The sequence below is a fragment of the Ammodytes marinus genome (genome assembly GCF_949987685.1).
Source record: "Ammodytes marinus genome assembly, chromosome: 7".
NCBI classification, from domain to species: Eukaryota; Metazoa; Chordata; class Actinopteri; order Uranoscopiformes; family Ammodytidae; genus Ammodytes; species Ammodytes marinus.
In genome coordinates this window covers 6,836,924-6,857,443 of record NC_137211.1, presented here as the reverse complement: position 1 = coordinate 6,857,443, position 20,520 = coordinate 6,836,924, and the positions used below count along the sequence as shown (strand labels likewise).

General features: G+C 43.2%; 1 protein-coding gene across 1 annotated transcript in view; it reads left to right on the top strand.

The window, feature by feature from the left end:
• The window catches only part of itga5 (integrin, alpha 5 (fibronectin receptor, alpha polypeptide)), a 38,221-nt gene extending 18,301 nt beyond the window's left edge, over window positions 1–19,920 (top strand). Inside the window, exons 11-30 of the mRNA XM_080030981.1 lie at window positions 502–554; window positions 716–924; window positions 1,725–1,916; window positions 2,004–2,049; window positions 2,538–2,651; window positions 4,214–4,269; window positions 4,681–4,838; window positions 5,063–5,200; window positions 7,997–8,064; window positions 9,588–9,738; window positions 9,887–9,982; window positions 11,042–11,121; window positions 11,250–11,330; window positions 11,419–11,524; window positions 12,097–12,255; window positions 12,936–13,043; window positions 15,395–15,508; window positions 16,175–16,276; window positions 16,390–16,512; window positions 16,843–19,920. Of these exons, the coding sequence (XP_079887107.1) occupies window positions 502–554; window positions 716–924; window positions 1,725–1,916; window positions 2,004–2,049; window positions 2,538–2,651; window positions 4,214–4,269; window positions 4,681–4,838; window positions 5,063–5,200; window positions 7,997–8,064; window positions 9,588–9,738; window positions 9,887–9,982; window positions 11,042–11,121; window positions 11,250–11,330; window positions 11,419–11,524; window positions 12,097–12,255; window positions 12,936–13,043; window positions 15,395–15,508; window positions 16,175–16,276; window positions 16,390–16,512; window positions 16,843–16,926 (2,238 nt within the window). The 3' untranslated portion in view covers window positions 16,927–19,920. The remainder of the gene's footprint in view (window positions 1–501; window positions 555–715; window positions 925–1,724; window positions 1,917–2,003; window positions 2,050–2,537; window positions 2,652–4,213; window positions 4,270–4,680; window positions 4,839–5,062; window positions 5,201–7,996; window positions 8,065–9,587; window positions 9,739–9,886; window positions 9,983–11,041; window positions 11,122–11,249; window positions 11,331–11,418; window positions 11,525–12,096; window positions 12,256–12,935; window positions 13,044–15,394; window positions 15,509–16,174; window positions 16,277–16,389; window positions 16,513–16,842) is intronic.
• The last annotated feature ends 600 nt before the right edge of the window (window positions 19,921–20,520 follow it).

The window sequence follows — 20,520 nt, the reverse complement described above, 5'->3', positions numbered from 1 at the left end:
GTATTTTTTTTGAGTAAGCGAAAATAATTTCCTTTACAGCATTCTCTTAACTAGAGTTTGTTCTCTTTCGTGGTTTGCCGTAAAAAGCTCAATTATTGAAGGGGGAAAGTGCAGTGGCAATTTGTGTAAAATGGTTCTGGGAATAGGAAAAGCCCCGAGCTCGTTGAAACAGTGATGATTGACTCAGCTGAATAAATATAATCACCAGTGAATTTGCGTACACTCCAGACTGCCACTGCAATCTCTGTGCGTTTTAAGACTTCAAGTTCATGGCAGATAATTCAGAAAATGATTCCAAACCTGTAAAACCCATCAAGCCCTTCATGTTTCCTTTCAAGAATCAAGATTTTTTTTCTCCTAGTGATACAGTCAGAAGTTTGCAGTAGCACGACTGTTTGTGCCTGTATTGTTTAAGTTCAAACCAAATCCTGAGGATGTTACTGCTTTTTCATGATGAGATTTACATCAGCCAAAGTCATGGAAACACTTTTCCTTTTCCAGATGGGATCCTATTTCGGCTACGCAGTGGCAACGACTGACATCAACGGTGATGGGTGAGTAGTAGTAGTCTTGTCAATGTCTGTTTTTTCTCTTTCTTGCTAGATAGTTAGCTGGCAGATCTTACATGGTATGCCACCAGCAACTCATTATCTAGGCGTCAATGTGTCTGAGCTTAAATTTGTTTGTGTGATTTTTTTCCCTTTCTCGTCTGCAGGATGGCTGACCTGCTTGTGGGAGCTCCAATGTTTATGGTCCGTGGTTCCGATGGCCGTCTGGAAGAGATGGGCCGGGTCTATGTTTACCTACAGCGTGGCCCTGTTGACCTGGAGCCTCGCCTGCCTCACTTTACCGGTACTCAGGTGTATGGGAGATTTGGCAGCACCATTGCAGCATTGGGAGACTTAAACCAGGACGGTTTCAATGGTAAGATTGGAGAATTTAGTTGAAGCACTGATGGATTTTTTTTTTTAAATTGCTTTTATTTACTTAATAGTAGTCACTATTGTTTTGGTTTCTACATCTTGGCTTAATGGATATTAGACTTCAACTGTTTAAAGAATAGAAAAGAATAGAAATTGGAGTTAGAAAAGTGCATAATAATACCATCATAATAGTAAGAATTCATAAAATAAAGGCAAAGAAATCATCTGATTAAATTCAAAACGGAAACAATTACAGTATACAAAGTAATTTTTGATTATTAATTGTTGAAAATAGGTTATGTTTTCTATTCCATTCTATTGGACAGCTGCAATTTTGATAAGTATAAATCATTTGACAATTGTAGGTTCAGTTTGGTCCACTGTCAAACCCAGGCAAACCTTTTGTTTGTCACACTAGTGACACGGCTCCAGTCTCAATGTTGGTTGGGCGGTCCAGACTATTGGCTGTATCGCCATGTAATTCTGTACATATAATTTTGTGGCCTCAAAAGGATTACACCTAATGACTTTGATGATCCCCTGACTTTTCCACTAGCTCACATTTGATTTATGACCAAATACCAACTAAACTAATGACATGATTTCCCTCAGCTCAGCTGTAATTTGTGTTAATTCGATGCCTAAGAATAGCCGCACAGTGCCATTGGTGTGTAGACCTTAAGTGTTACTAAAAGGGAGCTTTTGCCCATAATATTGGCAGCTTTCTTTGTTAACCTTTTTTCTTTTACTACGGCGGAGCTACTGTGACTAAAGCCTAATGTTTTTCCTGACTCTTGGCAGACGTGGCTATTAGCTGTCCGTTTGGAGGTGAGGAGCAGCAGGGACTGGTTTACATCTATAATGGATACTCAGAAGGTCTCAGGGAAAAGCCTTCTCAGGTGATCACTGGCCAGTGGGCTGCTGGCACTATTCCTTCCAGCTTTGGATTTGCCCTCAGAGGAGCTAAGGACCTGGACATGAATGGATACCCAGGTGAGTGAGGCTGAAAGTAGGCATTGAACATAACCAGCTTTCTATATTTTTAATATGTTTTCTGATTCTGTTCCTTTATTTCCGCAGATCTCATTGTTGGTGCATTTGGAGTTGATAAGGCACTTCTCTATAGGTATGTTCTGAATCATATGCTTTACATTTGGGAAATATACTTTTTTTTGCTTTCCTGGGGAGAAAATCCATACTTATGTATACACTTGATATGAAGACAGTTAGCTTAGTTTAGCAACAAGACTGGAAACTGAGAGAAGAAGCTCACTCCGTCCAAAAGTATAAATATACACCTCCACAGCTCACTTTAACTTACACATAATAATGTGTTGGTAATCTGTTAAAAGGGTTAAAAACATAAAATGCTGCTTAAATTGCTGGCAGGCAGTTTTTGACCCTTGGACAGAGCTAGCTAGCTGCTTCCCACAAGTCGTTTCGCTAATCTAAACTAAGCTAACTGTATCCCGAAGCGAAGTTGTTTGACAGTGGTATCTTTTCATTTGACTCTTGACAAGTGAATAAGCAAATTTTACTGCAAAGGTAGTAAAAGTTGAAATTCAATCTCTCACAATTGAGTCTCTTATCTTCATCCTTCTTGTTTTCCCACAGATCCCGGCCTATAGTTGACACCAGTGCATCTCTGACCGTTTACCCCACCATGATCAACCCCGAGGAGAAGAACTGCATACTCACCAATGGAAACAGCAGCACTCCTGTTTCCTGGTGAGTATAGCTTGTAGCCTACTGCTCAACTTCCTGTGACTCAGACAGGCTTCAGTGCTGCTCTGTTGGCTTTTTATTTGAGACAACTGCAAAAAAGATGGGCTTCCCCATTTATCCCCCCAATGCATAAACACTCATATCCTGACAGGAAGCTTCTGATAAGGAGTAACCTTTACATCCGAAGTCACGGTATTAATTTATACAGAGAGCTACTCTTATCTGCCCTTTATTTTCAAAATGTCTTCACATCACGCTGTTTTCTGTCGAGTAGCAGAGGAATAACATGCTGAATAGCTGCATTGTTAGCTGTTTTTTTGGCCTCCTCCAAAATGTGTTCATGAAAAAAGGGGGGAGAGGAAACAGACGACGGTTGCTCCCCGCTCGACATGGTTGACACTGTTGCTCACGTGTCTAGCTTTTTCCCCCCCTTTTCCAGATCTCGATCCATAAAGGAAACTCTTGTATACACATGTGTCTTGATTACACTACGTTGCCTGGGTGATGAGGAGTTTTCTTTTCGGTGGGGGTGAAGGCAGAGCACAAGGGATAATGGGAGGGAGTGCGGGAGGGGAGGGGCTGGGAGGTTTTTTTTCTTGCTGTTGCTCTGAATGAGATATTGTTTGGTGGTGGGAGCACAGCTGGGAAACATCAGGACACGTAGACTCCCGCGAGCGCGCGCACACAGGCGGACACAGGAGCATACACATGAAGTTATAACTCCTCCAAAGAAGCCCATGGTGTACCCGCTTTGTCTTGCTGTCTCATTTGTCACCTCGCTTCCCTTTCCTGTGTATTTTTCATCAACAGACTCTCTCTTTATCCTTTCTCACTTCTTCCAGTTTTTGCCTAGGGTTAACTATTAAGAGGATTGGGGGTTTTGGGGGGTTGCAGACTATTGGACAACAGCAGCAGCGTGTTGTGCAGCTGATGTCATGGGAGAGAGCTGTAGGCTTATATAGACAGTCACTGAATGGTCAGCGCTGAAACTTGAGTCGTTGCCCAATTTCACCCTTCTTAACTCTGCTATTTCGTTGTGTGTGTGTGTGTGTGTGTGTGTGTGTGTGTGTGTGTGTGTGTGTGTGTGTGTGTGTGTGTGTGTGTGTGTGTGTGTGTGTGTGTGTGTGTGTGTGTGTGTGTGTGTGTGTGTGTGTGTGTGTGTGTGTGTGTGTGTGTGTGTGTGTGTGTGTGTGTGTGTGTGTGTGTGTGTGTGTGTGTGTGTGTGTGTGTGTGTGTGTGTGTGTGTGTGTGTGTGTGGCTTGTTGGTGGAAGCGGAGACACACTGATTTATCAGCTTGGCTGGCCAAAGCGGTCAGATGCGAGTACAGTATGTCTCTCAGCATTTTTGTCATATTATTCATCGTATCCCCATTACGCGTCGCCTGGTAATGTGAACCATGTAAGGAGCTGACACAAGAGAAAGTGAGGCCATGAGGGAAAGTGGAGAGAGAACAAGCGAGGGCAACTGAGGTGTCTTGTACGTACAGTGTGTTTATGCTGAATCTCTGCCATAAAGCAACACGAGTCGCTCACTGTGTCCTTGTCCCTTATCCTCTCCAAAACAGTGTCAACCTGAGTTTCTGCATAACCGCAGATGGGAAGCACCTACCAGACGCACTAGGTGAGCCAATTTTCCACATCTGCAATTTATTACAACTAAAGGAATTGTCAAACAGCCACCGACGGAAATGTTTTGATTCCATAACCCTCTGTAGGTTATAGTGTTTTGGCATGTGATGTAGCTGTTTGGATTCTGTTATGACAAAAAAAAGGGCCGAACATCTTCTGTGATCCACCGCTCAGTCCCCCCATCTCCTATCAACCCCCCTAGTTATTATCTCAAATGACTCCTTCCTTTATATACAAATGTTCCCCCTGTGCCATTAACTTTCAGTAACATTGGACTACATTGTGTGTGCTCCGGAGTATTTATGGAGGTCTCTTTCTTTTTTCTTTCAAACCTGTCATTATGTGACTCAAGAACATTCATCATGCCATGAATGCCCATTTGTGTGTGCGTTACTTGTTCCAGATTTCCAGGTGGAGGTGAAGCTGGACAGTCACAAGCACAAGCAGAAAAGTGCAGTGAAGAGGGCTTTGTTCCTGGATACCCAGCAGCCCCTGCTCCAGAGGAGTGTGAGGCTGCGCCATGGGGAGCGTGTGTGCAACCACACAAAGATCTACCTCAGAGTATGTCTATTTTTCTCACTATTAAGAAACCTCTATATGACATTGATTATTCATCCTGTGATTTAAGTGTGTGCACTTAGTAAAAAAAAAAGCTACAGGCCAAAAGGTTTTCTAAAAAGCAGTAGCAGTGGTTTTCTTAGAAGTATGATGCAAACAACACATCCTCCCTTTTTGTACAAATTGCATCTGACGAAAAAACCTGGAATGTTTTTCCCTCACTGCAGGATGAGAAAGACTTCAGGGATAAACTTTCCTCCATTTACGTGGCCTTGAACTTCAGTTTGGATCCAACAGCAGCAGCAGACTCCCACGGCCTGAGGCCCATCCTCAACTATCAGGCCACCAACCTGATCGAGCAGAAGGTACTGTGACATGCGCTACACTTCTTCAATATGCTTTAACTAACCCTAGAGTGAACTGCATGCATGGTTGAATTCCCTAGTAAAGTGCATTTTCTCCTTGATTGCGAAAACCAATTCTCTCTGAGCTAACGATAAGAATATTCACAAAAAAATGACTAATCATTCCCCGTATCTCTGGCCAGCTACTCCCCAACTCTGTCCTTCTCCCTGATAAAAGATGGAGTCTGTCCTTTATCATGTAAATTCTGAAGCACTCTGCTGGGAAAGGGTCCAGAGTGTCTGGAAATAAAGCCTGTTTTTCAAAAATGAAAATGTGAGGCATATGTACAGTGCAGTATTTCCCTTCCCAGCAGGAATTGCTCTCAATCTGCTTGGCTGCCTAACAGTACATACTGTAGGTGACTGGTTCCAGAGCTGCACACGCACGAGATTTGGTAGATATTCCAGGGTGGGGCACAACAGTCAAGGTATTTGCCCATCTGGTTGAAATCACTTGGCATTTTTCCCAGTTTTCCCTCTGGCAGTGAGTAGGGTTGGCTCAACATGTGGGCATCCTTTCAGCTGTGGCACACGGCAACAGCCACAGGATTGGAGCGTTTGTGGAACAGCAAACAGCGTAATTTCATCTCCTCCTTTTCTCCCACTTCTTTCTCCTGAAGTGTTTCTATCTCAGTCATCTTGGATCAGGACTGGACCTTGTCATTGATGTCCTTCCTAGATATCAAAGTTGTCGGGCCTCCAACCAGGACCTTGAGACAAGCCCTATAGCTACAACGTCATCCTTAAACACAAATGCCCACAAAGGGCAAACCTGATCTGTGTGTGTGTGTGTGTGTGTAAAAGGGGAGTGGGAGTTGTGTCAGCCTGCCAACATATTTCATTAATCTTGCGTTAGACTGTGTAAATGTAACGGCGTATAAACAGCGAATGGTGAACGCTGTACCGCAGCCTCAGCCTTGATCAGACACACGATGCCCTATTGATTTCCACATATGCTTTGAGAATGCGTGGCGGGCCCATGTAACATTTCATTGACTGTGCCAAGCGCTTACTCTCCCCGAGCTGGAATGAGAACGAGAGATGGTTGATGTCTTTTCGGCACAGATTCACTTTATACTCTTAACATCTTCCACATGTTTCTATAAGAAGATATGGCGTTTTGATGGATCTATTAATTGCAGTCAGGTTCTTAGATCGTGTGGGAAAGGCAAAGCAGAAAGGATTCCAGTTTTAAGAACTGGAAAATGGCTAAAATTGTTCATCAAAGCCACGTTTGTGAAATAATAACATCCGGACAAATGAGCCTGAATTTGATTAAAGGTGCACTATGTAACTGTGGGTGTGTGTGAGAGAAGTGAACATTTTCCTAGGTATATTCTTATAAGTGAATAAGTAAACTTTCCTCACAGGAAAATTGGATCCCTGGGAACACTTTTTGAAAAGTTAGTGTGTCACGGTTGTAGTTAACAGCAGCAGGGCCCACAGTTTTGTTTACAAACATATTCTAGTCTTACGTTTGGTGCCTCAACATTATTTTGTTATGTTTTATGAACTAACTGCAAGCTCTGCAAATGTAAACAAATCCCCCTCCTCAGAAACTGCATAGTGCACCTTTGATATACTCCACTCATTTTGCCTAATTAGGGTTTTTATTTTTCCACATGACGCTTGCCATCATTAAGTCACATGCTGAGTTCAGCGTTGTTGTTGTTTATATACAGTGTCCTACAAACATGGTATTCCTACTCTGCACAGATGTATAGACCATGGGTGCACATGTGGCTGAGATAGCATGGCGGTTACCATGGTGTCCATAATTAGAACCCCAGGCTTGTGTAATGACAAGGGGGCGGCGGCTTAGCTCCCTCTAATCTCCTCCTCCATTTCTATTTATTATCCTGATCGTCATGAGCATCATCGCACTGTCAGAGCCGCAGCGGGATGCAATTTGGCGGTCCCTGCGGAGCTTTCCCCCTGCCACACGTCCAGCGGTTATCCACTTATCCGCCAGTGTTTCTTGTTCCTTTGTTGTCTTTGCCTCCACTGTAATCTGCGTGCCCCCGCTTCTGCCTTTCAGGTCAACAGAGATATCCTGTGTCTCAATGAGTTCTCCCCTCTAGGCTGTATAGTTCCTCACTCCCTCTCTCTCTCCATATGATCCCATACTGCTGCGGTTGGCTCGGTGGCGTAGCGTGTGGTGAAAGCCCATGTGGTTTGCCACATAGCGCTCAGATGTGGGACACTGGTGGAGAGCTGGTGGGGAGCTGGCAGCTTTGTGCTCTGAGTAGGCTGTCCACAGGAGTATCTCCTCTGGCACGGGTCTCTTTGCTGGGCTCTCTTCATCATTTCCTTCTCTTACGTCGCAAACTGAAAGCATGTGTGTGTGTGTGTGTGTGTGTGTTGGCACAGCTGCTTAAGGGGAGAGCGTCTGTGCCCGTCATGACCTCACCGAGTCAGTCATCGTCCCTCCCGTGCCACAGCATTGTTTTTAACTGTCTGAAGTGAAGTGATGATGTCTTATAGATAAAGGGGGACTGCAGTGCAGGTGTGTGTGTGTGTGTGTGTTGGACTGTGGTTGGGAGGCGGTGGAGGGGGGAGAATGTATTAGTCATACCACATGTTGCATCTTGCTACACTCATCCTGTTGTCTTCCTTACACAGTTATCTGATTTATCTCGCGCGTCTAATTCTTTACACGTGTCAAAAGAAATGTGCTTTCAGTCAGAACCTACTGTACTGTACGTGATCTGCACACCCTATTAAACACTTTTATCATCTTCTCTGTGCATCTTTCAGACTCAGATTCTGCTGGACTGTGGAGAGGACAACATCTGCGTTCCCGACTTAAAGCTGGCAGTCCAAGGGTGAGTCCCTTCATTTCCTTATACGCTTCTGAAGAATCCCATAGCATATGAAATTCACAGAAAATACATTAGAATGCAGCGGATAGGACAGGCTAAACTGTGAACGGGGGTCACAGACGCTGAACTCTTCACCTCCACTCCTAAGGTAGGAACTTGGATTTGAGCGCTAAAGCGTAAATACAGCTGTTTGTGTTGTTCCGCTGCCTTGTTTAGTTTAGCATACCAGAGGGGGAACTGTTAATAGCCACTGTGTTGCAGTACAGTATGGGTACAGCATCCCTCTGAAAACAGGAAGCAACCCTTCTGTATAGGTACTATGACAGGACAGTTTAAGGAGGAAAGACAGGATGAGAAGAGAGGGATGATCTGTTTTGAGGGGATGGGGAGCCCCAGCACCCTGCCTGCCACACTTTGATTGGAGAAATCTGTTAGCATTTTCCTCAAAAATAACAAGCCTCCCTGATACTCCCTTCCTCTGCTCTGTCATTTTGATTTGACTTTCCTATATTTATCTAACATCTGCCTCCATTTCTTCCTAAACGTATGGCTGATCCATCACACGTGGAACAACCTGCTGTGAGCGCGTGTTTTGCCGCCGCCAAACGCGCTCCATCCAAAAGTGCAACTGCAGAAATCGTAGCCGTAGAAAGTATTATTGGTGCAATTACGATAATAGCTTGGTGTTTTTGTCTGGTCTGCAGTAAATTAAGAAAAAGCCTAATAGCAGTTTTGAGGGGTTGACGTGGGGATGGCCGTGATTGAACGGAATTTTCAAAGAAGAAAAAAATCCGTCACTGCTGCCATGTTGTTTCTTCTGTTGCGCTGCCAAAGCACATAACCTGTTTGACCAAGAGTCCCTCAGGGAAGCTTTAAGCGTTTTCAAATTTTGAGCCCTTGTTTGGTTTAAAAAGTGCCATGCCAGTTTGAATCAGACCACGGTTGACTCGCAAGGCCGGCAGAGGATCAGCCTCAGAAAATCCTCTCTCTCTCTCTCTCTCTTGCTATGCTACCCCTTGCTTTATGAGAGCGCGCTGTAATTAAAAACGTCTGTGTGGCCTTCCCATATGGAATTTTCTCATTGTTCTCGGCTGTGTTCGGAGGTGGGGAGGAGTGAGAGAGAACAAGGAAGGGGGAGTTGTTTTATAGTACCACACCAGTGTTGTATAACGTGTTTGACTTTATCAACACATCGGAAAACATTTAATTTAATTGGGTGGGGTTTGTGAGATAAGTCAAATTTATGTTTTTATGTCACTGGGCACTTAAGTGAAAAAATGTATATGGCAAGCACAGAGGCTGATAATTTACAAGCCTCATTAAAGCAACAGCAATTTGTTGCCCAAACTTCTGCCAGTGCCAGCGGACACAAACAAAGAATTTCATTGTTTACTCATAACAGTGTAACACAACTCTTTCCATATTTATTTGTCTACGGAGTCCTGACACCATCTAACTTGACCGTTGACCCTTTTAGTGATCATTTCTCTCCCCCCCCCCCTCTCTCTCTTTGGTTGGGTTCTCAGGAACAGGAAGGAAGTCTACCTGGGTGATGACAACTCGCTGACCTTGACTTTCAATGCGCGGAATGAGGGTGAGGGAGGGGCGTACGAGGCAGAGCTGTATGTGGTGTTGCCCCCCGAAGCCGACTACAGCGGTATCTCCCGCAATAATGAGGTGACTAGAAATGTGAAAAACCCACCAAAAAACCCATAACTTCCAGAAATCTAATGAGTCTCTTGGGACATTGGCTACACATGCTGGCCTCTTTTGTGGTGATGGTCTTTTTAATGTGGTTTGACCAATTTGTCCTCTTGTTTCTCAGAGCCTGACCCAGCTGACCTGCAGCTATGAGACGGACCAGAACCAGACCCGCTACCTCAGCTGTGATCTGGGCAACCCCATGAAGTCTGGCACTAATGTAAGCACCCTTTTTAGCTACATGACTTATGGATACAAGGATTATAGGAAATGGCACTGCATCTGAAGTGTTTTTAAAGATGGAGTCAGCGATTCTGGAGAACGCTTGTTGCTGTGTGTGCACTGAAAGGAAATCTGGTGATAATACACAGTCTAGGCATTATAAACTGGTATGTAAACAAAGGGTATGTGAACAAAGGGGACCAATTGTAGCTAGCAACATGCCCATTTACAGAGCCTATGCTGTATATTAACACTGGATTTTTTCTTCAGGACACACACACACAGTACAAACCTATAGTGGATTGTAAGGAGATATTCACTGAATTTGACAAAAGTGATTTTGACAACTAGCTGTCTCCAGAATACCCAACTCTAGCTTTTTAATAGTGGTAAACAGTTGATTCCTACATCATGATTTCCTGTTCTTTGTAGGAAAAAACAAAAGGGTTGTGTGTCGTCCTCAGGTTGGGTGGGGACAGCGCAGGAAAAGGTGCTGTGTGTTAGGAAATGTTGTGACAGGAAGTACAGGCTCCATCTGTGCCCTCAGCTCCCTGCTGGGGAGAGTTCCCCTTTTTAATGATGGAGTCACAAGCTGGCAAGATTTTAATAGGTCTACAGGGGAAGCCCGTCTACTACATGTTAACTGGAAAAGAAAGACAGACTCCATTTCAGTTTATAAATAGATAGATGCAGAGGTACTTACTGGCACAGGGTGTAACGGGAATTGGCGTTTTTCGGAACAGACTTGGTAGAAATGGAATTAAGTATTCATCAGTTTGTTTAAGTTAGTGTAATCCCTTGAATATAATAGTTTTTTTTATTACCTTAGAAAGAGCCTTTTATATCTACATAGGAGAGGAGGAGGCCACCATGTTGCACTGCCATGTTTCTACAGTCGCACAGAACAGACAAACATTCTATAGTTTTAGTTAATGCGATGTTTGTAACAAACTTCTTTTGTGCCTTTTACTCGTTAGTTGCTTGTATGGGAAATATGTATTTTTTTTTAACACATTGATAATCATATAATTAATATGTTGGAATTTCCACTTTGCAGCTGTGGGCAGGACTGCGCTTCACGGTGCCACGGCTGAAGGACACGCACAAAACGGTTCAGTTTGAGATTCAGATTCGCAGGTAAACCTTGATGTCAACATACAACTGAGAAACAAACTATCAATAGAATATGTATGGATTCTGATACTGATCTCCACAGCTCTAAAACGACACCATCTTATCACAATCTTTTTCCTTTTCTCTCACAGTAAAAACGAGAATAATTCCCACAGTGAGGTCGTACCCTACAAGCTGGAGGTGGTTGTTCAGGCTGATGTCATTCTGCAAGGGTGAGTCAAGTGTTAGGATTTACCCCTGTTTAAACTTTTGGAATTTCTCCGGTTGCATGGTCTCATATCCTCGCTTGTGTTTTTAAAGTGTGTCCCGACCAGATAAGGTCTTCTTCCCACCGGCCAACTGGAAGGTGACCAAAGTCTACGAGGATGAGCAGGATGTTGGGCCTTCAGTGGAACACGTCTATGAGGTAACCAGCCATGTTCTTCTTAGCTATGCAGACTCATTGTTGCCTGAGCAGATTGGGTTGGAATGCAGATCCTACTGTTTTTTTTTAATGGTTTTTCAACATTAATATGGGTCTCTGGTGTGTCTGGAGAATCCCAAAGTATGCGAAAAGACAACCCTCTCTCTTTTTTTCCATCTTTCTGACACAGTTCTTATCTTCTTACTCCTACTACATTCTCGAACCTGAAAATGTGTATAAAATCATGTGACCTTTAAAGCAGGTCAACTCGACAAGGAAAACTGAAGAACTCCATTTCTCAATCCGTGCATATCTACTTTCACTAGACTCTGATTTAACAGTGCTGTACTCTAGGTGACCTATTTGTAGATTAAGCAGATTAAGGAAACATATTAAAATAGGAAAGATTCAGCCTGGGGAAAAAAATATTTTGCAACCTCCCAGCTCCAACTAAAATATGAAACAATCAAGCCGCTCTTGGAGTTTTCAGGGAAAGATCCAGGCTGGGTTTTGAAGTTTTCTGAATTCTTCTCATACTAACGTTCCCCCCATTTAATTTCCCCTTCTCTCTCCAGCTGGTGAACAACGGGCCCAGTCGGATCAGCCACACCCTTCTTGAGCTGCGCTGCCCCTTCAGTGTCCAGGGTCAGACTCTCCTCTACCCGTTGGAGTTCTCCACGGAAGGCCCCATAAACTGCACCGCCGACAAACACATGAACCACAGAGACCTCAAAGTAAGTGTGTAACTGTCCTGTATAGGGGGGTCAAATGAGGCCAAGTCCAGACCAACATCTCCCGCCGATTCCCATGTATGATTAACATGTGTAACATCCCGTTGGTCGGTTGGAGCCCACACCCACCTCCTCCCTCCCTGCTTCTCAGCCCCACCCAGGACACTTACCCCAACCAGCGCTTTGAAGTTTTGAGCTCTTCCCTTTGCTCAGCACAGTTTGATGAAGCCACACCTCACCCTAGGCCAGCAATACACACTCACTTATCTTCGACATACAGAGAGTACAGTACACGCTCCCCCCCTTTATTCCAAGAAGTTGCAGCTTTGGGATTTTGTGGGCTAGAGCATCTCGGCGCACTTGTTTGTGTTTACATATGAAGCATGACAGATGTTGAGCGGGGTCGTGAATAGTCATCCATCTTAGCTGTGTGAGCTAATGTTGTTTTTTTTGCCCCCCCCCCCCCCCCCCCCTTGGTGTATTGCTAAGTATACGGTCCATTTCCATGAGAATCCATGTTGAGAAGCGATCACATGCTTTGTGATTAATGAGGAAAAAGCCTCGAGGTCATGCTAACATTAGGGTTATATTGACCAGAAAGGGTGGCGTGCTCCTCTGCCTGGGGAATTCACTGTCTATATTGTCCTAATGTGTGTGTGTATTTATGTTCCTCTCTCCTTTAGCTCCAGCGCCTGCCGTCAGATCCACCTATTCTTGCACTGAAGGCACATGAGCACCATGTCGAAAGGAGGGACGTCCACAAGAATCAACTGGCTCATCTCACTAACTTGGTAAGTCGCTTAAACACCAATTGTCGCTTTCTGTAGATACACAACGTTGTATGCATGCATCAACATCAACATCATCGGGCCAAAAGGTGAGGTCTGTAATGCAATAGGCCACTTGAAAGCGAGTGAATGAGGAGCTTGAGTCTACAGTTTAGGGTAAATGTGGTTATGTAGTTAAGACCCCTTTTTGTTTCACTCGCACAGCTGCAAGTCAGGAAACTGTAAACAGAATGACCCAAGGTTTGAACAATTCATTTTGCTGCCCTGCAGTTAAGTGTGCGGGTCTGGGTCTATTTTAGGTGACACTGGCCCTGATCTTATATGAGCCTCCTGGGATTGGGTAATTAGGTTATGATGTCGTTAAAAGGGAGGGGTCAGAGGGCGCGGGCCTGTCCCGTTGAGGTGATTAACATTAAAACGGGTGGAGAGGCTGATATGACAAAGCACACACGGGTGGCTTTTTGTCAGTGATGCACTAGTTCCTTCACAGACTGCTCCATCATTTTGGTGTGTGGGTGTTGTGATACCCCCCCACACCTCCCCAAACACACACTGGCCCTATTGATCCACCCAGCTGAAGGTATAGCTTCCCTTTCTAGCCTCCCGTCCGTGTTTACCTGCCTCCAGCAAAGAAGCTCTTTGTCCGCGCGCCCGTCGCTCCTAACTGTGCTCGTTCATCAAGCATGCCCGATGACAACATTAGCATGAAGGAGCCCATTCTACCGTTTCTCCTGCGTCTGCACTTTTGTTTTTTAACGCTCGGGAGGACAGTCAGCTCTGTTCAAAGTGTCCCTTGATCACGGTGTGTTTGGGGTTTAGCCACGCTCGGACGAAGCCGTCGGCTTAGGTCATAGGCTGAGAATTTTGAAATGACCTCCCTTAGGCTTTGAAGAGCTGAGCTGTGCATGAACAACAAAGGGCTGCCTTTAATTGCGCTAATAATCAAAAGGCATTTCATCATTACTTGGATACTTTCTATTGTCGTACTGTCATTTTGTATTAGTATGTATTGGCGGTTTTACAAGCAAAACTATTATACAATCTAATTTGGCTTTATTAGTGGTTGATAAACAATTGACTTATGCTTTATTGATCTGCTGTAAGCGTTAAAGATACGTTGGGATTGTCAGGTTGTGATAGAAGAACTTATTAACATGCGTAACTCTAGACTTGAGAAAGTGTGCAACCAAATATTTACTTAGTAAATGAATGACTGACATTGAAAGTGCATCATTGTCATGTACAAACAACACCAGCGAAAGGGATTTTTCAACAACCTAGCAAGCCAAACATTTGGTATAATTAATGGCTTACTATGAACCATTAGTAAAATATTTATTAACCATCCATGCCCTTCTGTCCGCCAATAATACAGAACCCAGAGGGAATGCATGTACGGAAGATTTACAGCAGAATAATCCTCAGATTCTTAGAGGCTTAGCCCAGCAGTTGTTTAACATCTGGCCATATGATTGGGACGGTTGTTTAACATTTGTGCTCGATACGTCAAATTCCCGCATATTTGCAGTCCAATCATCTCAGCACTTTTCTAGAAGCTAGCATCTACCTTATGCTTATGCTTTGTGTATACAGCAGCTGTGTAGTGAGGGCCAGACTGTATTTTATAATCCCACCAGGGAGGATATGTGGGACTGTGGTGTGAGGCATCTTTGGCATCGGTCCACGTTTGTGTGATTTTCGTGGCCCTGGTGCTCTGGGGCATCATGGAGGTCTACCAAGAGGAAGTGGACTGATTTGCTCCCTCCTGTCTGTCTGAATGTGCTCATTAAGATTGTCTAACCCTAAAGGAACGAAGAGGCGGTTATACTGTCTTTCCTCCTGCTGTATTTGCCCTGTACTCTGTGTGATAAAACTAATATGCTCCCGTAGGAAGCCCCCGCCGAATGCTCTCGGTGTAGTTGGTGGTCTAGCAGCAGAACTTATAGCTCTAGGACAGTGTGTGCATGTTTTTAAAAATGTTAAACATGCCAAGCTGCGTTATGGGGTTCCAATTAAGACTGTGTATTCTACACCCTTGAGAAAAAATGGGCTCGGTTTTAGTGGTTGGGCAATAATATGGAGAGTGGCGCATGCTGCATTTTTACAGTCTCATGACATTCTTTCAATCTAATTTGAAGCAGGCGTGGAAGAGAGATCATAACATTGGGCTCTTTGTTTTAGTTATTAAGTCTCGCAGCATTTACATGGTTCTCATTTGTCCTTCACATTTCTGTTCTAACAGTTAGTTAGATTTGGAATGATATAATTTTTAGATTCTATCTATGCACAACAATGACAAACGTAATTAGCATTAAATTAACATCATCTTATTTCCTTCTTCTCTGTCCCTGTAGTCCTGTTCTAATGCGGACTGCTGGGCGGTCCAGTGCAACGTGGGTCTGCTGGAGAAGGGCACCACCGCCATCCTCAAAGTTCGATCCCGCGTCTGGGCCGAGACCTTCATGGAGGTTTGTATGGATGACCCGTTGTCTTACACACTCACTATACTATGTACTGTGCATGAACACGTGTTCCCACCAGTTGACTACGGCCCAGCAGAGGAAAAGCCTGTGCACTATAGATTAGCCTTTTCCCACCGGTGCCTGTGTATTTTCTCATGTCAGGCTTTGGCAGGAAGTAAGAAGCCATTTTTCATCAAAGCATCAAACCCCAAATGTGCAGCTGGCAAAGACACACACTGTAGCTGCAGTAGTCGCTCTCCCATATTTGTTTGTGTTGACTAGGATTCAGCACTGGTTCTGAATCAGTTCTTAAGGCTGCCAGTATGCTTGCTCTCACATATTTGCCTCAACAAATGTGACATGCTGCTAACCAAGAATCTAAATTGCAGCCAGTTACTACTCGCTAACATTTTTTGGTTCCCGTGCCTGCTGTGTCTGAGCTACTGACAGATTGTTTACTGCCTCCTTCATGCTGTTTCACAAGATGCACGGGTCATATATGTGAATGCATTGAAAATGCATTATCTGGTATCACAGCTTCTCATAGGACAGGAATGCTGAAGGGATTTCCTTTTGGAAAAAGTGCACGGTCTCTGTCGCCACCTAGTGTATAACTGGCGAATTGCATGCATTTTGAAACTGATTTTTTACTTATGTTGTTACTTCCTTCAGAGATCCTACAAGCAGTATGTGCTGGAGTGCCTGGCTAGATACAGTGTGCTGAAGATGCCTTACGCCATCCTACCAAGATATGCTCCCAGTGGACACAAAAAGGTATAGAAGATCTTTAATTCATCCATTCATTCCAGAGGGTTTACTTCATACAAAAGGGATCATTTAAATGTCTTCGTTGACTTAAACTGATGAACGTTTGCTTTTGTGCTCAGGTGGTGACCCCGGTGATATGGAACAAGCCTGATATTGAAAACTCAGTTCCTCTGTGGATCATAATCTTGGCCATTCTGGCTGGTTTACTGCTTCTGGCTCTACTCATCTATGTCCTATACAAGGTCAGTGCTTTAAAAATGTTTCACGACTGTGTGTACTTAAAGCTATAGTGCGTAATTTGTGTCGCCCCCATGAGGAATTCTGAATCATTACAACAACACTGTCTGTGGATACCACTTTTCTAACTCTGTCATTCTGAAACATACAGAGAGAGAGTTGTGTGGAGCTGATAGGCTTAATCCACTTTGTGTCAATTTATTTGGCGATGGCTTGAATAAAATCGACATTCATTTATATGAAAAAGTTACGCACTATAGCTTTGAATTGGAACGTAAGTGCAATTAAACTGATTAGATCTATACTCATTTCTAATGTCTTACTTTTTCTGGTAGCTTGGCTTCTTCAAGCGATCCCTACCTTACGGCACGGCCATGGAGAAGGCTCAACTCAAACCACAGGCTGCCTCAGAGGCCTAGACCTACCAGACCTACCAGAATACCACAGTACCTGGCCATATGATTGCAAACGGAGAAAGACGATGGAACAAATAGAAGTGGATTAGAAAAAGCAGTTGAAGAGTTGAAGCGAAAGAAAGAGAGACCACTGGAACTCCACTGTGCTGCACTAGATGAAGACAAAAATCCAAAGATCTCCAAGCCAAATGAATGTTTTATTTTTAATTTTTTTTAACTTATATCTTCTTGTCACGTTGGCAGTTTTTTTTTTCCTCTCAATGCATCAAGGCCACAATGAGACTGAGTAACGTGAAGGTGACTGCAAAAGGAGAACAGGCTACCGTTAGCCTGTAGATGCAGTGGGATGCCTGTGATGGAGAGTTCTGTGTTACCCCTTTAACTGTGGTGTATTTTGGTGCTAATCATCTGATGCGTTCACTGCCTCTGACAGGATTAGGCCACATGTAGCTTGTTGCAGCCAGGAGCTGTGAACTACGCTGAAAGTATTCTCCTGGTATCTCCTGAACACATGGGTTTATTGACAGAAAATCCATGAACAGGTTTAGGGCGAATACATTTACTTGGCAAAGGAATTATTACATTTCTAAATGTTGAAACGTTATCTGTTTTGTAGCTTAGATTCTATCACAACATTTCAAGTTTTACATGAATTAATTTCATTAATGAATGTCGAGTGTGTTCCCCAGATTCTTGCCCTAGTGCATGCTGGGATAGGTTAACCCAGCAGCACCCTAAGGAGTATAAGCGGGCACAAAAAAAATGCATGGATGGATGTTTTATCTAGTGTTCATAAAAAAAAAAGAAGATGTCTCTCTGCCTCAGGTTGGTGGACAGCGCTGGGTTGAGTTGTGTTTATTGCACTCAAAGGAAATCTACTGATAATATTCCAAAGACACCTACAAGACTGACTGACCTTCCTTTGAGTGATTACTTTTGACTCCTACTGATCGCTTTGTTTGTTTGTGTTCAGAGTTAACCAATGCTAGCGTTCGTCATTGTTGCGTATAGTCCGCCGGGATGGGACTGGAACCACCATACTAGTAGACCTGTGGAACCTCACGTTAGGCTTGAACCAAGTGTGGCGCTTCTGTCTGACAAAAAAAGTGGCTTTCTCCTGAATAATATTTTGCAGTTGCTACTCATGCTAGGTTTGGGGTCAAGCTCACTTAGCATGGAGACCGTGTACTTGTAAACAATGCTAAGGGGAGCATACAGCGTTACCTTGGAGAGTGTGTTAGCAAATGACGCTCATAGGGGAGACCGCAGCGTTAATGGCCGTGGCCTCGATGATGTCTTGAACCAAAGACTGGACAATCAGCAATGTTGTAGCCTTGACAGAGAGTTTTAGTCTGACTGACAGCAGGCAGGATCATCACTCTACTTGAGTGTAAAGGATCCGTTTTTCAGCTTGCAGTGCGTGTGTTACTGTGAGATACTGTATTCTTGATTGTCTTTTGGGTAAAAGCTGCCCACGTTTGGAGAGAGAAGTAGCTGACGTCAACACCCACTACCAAAAGGCTACAGGGACTGAACGTTTAAAATGCTTTGTCTTGGTTTCTTTTAAATGTCATGTACATAGATTATGTGCCTTAAATGTAAATATTTCATGTCTGTGGGTTAGGGGTTTAGGGTTGCGTGTGCTTGCTTGCGTGTGTGACTTAATGCATACGTGCATTTGTGCGAATGGTATATTTATGAATGTTTGTTATGTGTATGTATTGGTTACCTTTCCCACTGCTTAGTCCCATTTTTCCTGTACACCTCCGTAGCTTGAGATCGTTGAGGTTAAGCCATTATTATTAGCCATTACAGCAAACAATACAGTCAAATTTGCAGTAATTAAAGGTGTTACGAGGAACTTTTTAATATTTCTTAAACAGTCTCGTTGTTCCTCTGATGATCATAAATTATACGTAACAGCGAATGAGACCATCAATGCAAAGAATGGTATTTTTATCTATTTTTTTTAATGCCTTTGTCATGGTTCCCTGACCCTGGAACTATTGGTATAGTAAAAATTCTACCTCTTTTGTCCAAAGGGGTTGCAAGAATGAACAACAACTGAAAGTTCCTCGGAGCACCTTTGAAATAATTACACCCTCAGTGGAAAAAAAAAAAAAAGGCTGTATAAGGCTGCCGTCCAGATGTCAGCGTCCTACAGGATGTCTTGTACCTCTAACAAAGGGATAAAATACTAGGCACTGGGAACTAAATGTTGTTTGGAAGTGCAATATTTATATTCACTCTTTTTAATATTACAGTGCTTTCTTTTGTTTTATATTCTATTTGTGATCAAGCTGAATGCTTTGCGTCAATCCTTTTTGTTGTGAGGTTTTTGTCACATTCACTTCTCACTATGTGTGAAACCTTTACTCTTTTTATTTAGTTTGAAATCCAATTTTTCCACTTAAGATGCATTCACCACTTCATCGCTGGACCACTTTTTCTCTGATCTCACTGAGTTTTTATACCACACAGCCACACCAACACCAGAAACATTCAGTATCTGAGTTGAACTCGGGTGTGTTGACATAGTTTGATAATTTATGTGCTCTGCTGTTGCACCTGTCCAAACACCATAATACACTAACCATATGTTTTACATTTGTTTTCCTCTTCAGACTCTTGTCATACACGCCCCCTCCAATAGGATAGAGATTTAATGTTTGTGAAATGCTTCACATCCCTATTCGGTATTTGATTTAAAACGTTTAACATTGTCTGTATGAAAATTCTCAACCCATTATTTATAATGACATTGTGTGGATCGTTTTACTACTTCCTCTCGGTTACATCAGGAGAAGAAACTGTGTTTTTTTTCTTTTCTTTCTTTTTTTTTCATAGCCCATTTTCACTCTCCAGGACTTCCACGAAGAAGTTGTACATATTTATGACAATGAGAGGATTTTTGAATACAAAGGATAACTGATTTTTTGTGAATTTTTCTCACCCCATATTGGGGAGAACTTTTTTTTTTGTCAGGGGGGGAGGACGGTGGGATCTTTGGAGGTCAATTTGTACCTGTTATGGTTTGTACTTTAAATAAAATATTTCCCTTTTTACAACATGATTGTGGCTTCATTGAATGGACATAATTGAGAAAATAATTTATTTATAAAACAGCATTGTATGAAATCATAAGCATGTCAGTTTAATGGCCTCGTTGCCAAACATGTGATGTGATAAAAATATATTAGAGACTTATATGTGAAAATACCAGTGCACAAAAATCTGAAGTGATTAGCTATGGCAAATAGTGTGTGTGTGTTCCTATGGCCCTTATGTGGGAACCACCTTCCACTAACAGCAGCATACAAAATGTCACAAATGAATTATGACGCCAAATATGGGCATACATTGTTCGACTGTACATGTTGTAACATTTCTTTTTGTGAAGCGGATCTGTTTCTACTGTGGCACACACACCAAGGTGTATACAGTGGTGTGCTATAAGGCCTTTTGGATTTAAAACGTCCAACAAGTCCCGTGGATAGAGAATTGGATTCTCTGGTTGAGCAGTAGAGGTCATTGCTGTGCACACCGCACATGTTCACTCTTGATGCTGTTCTGTGCAGGAAGGATATCAACAAATGT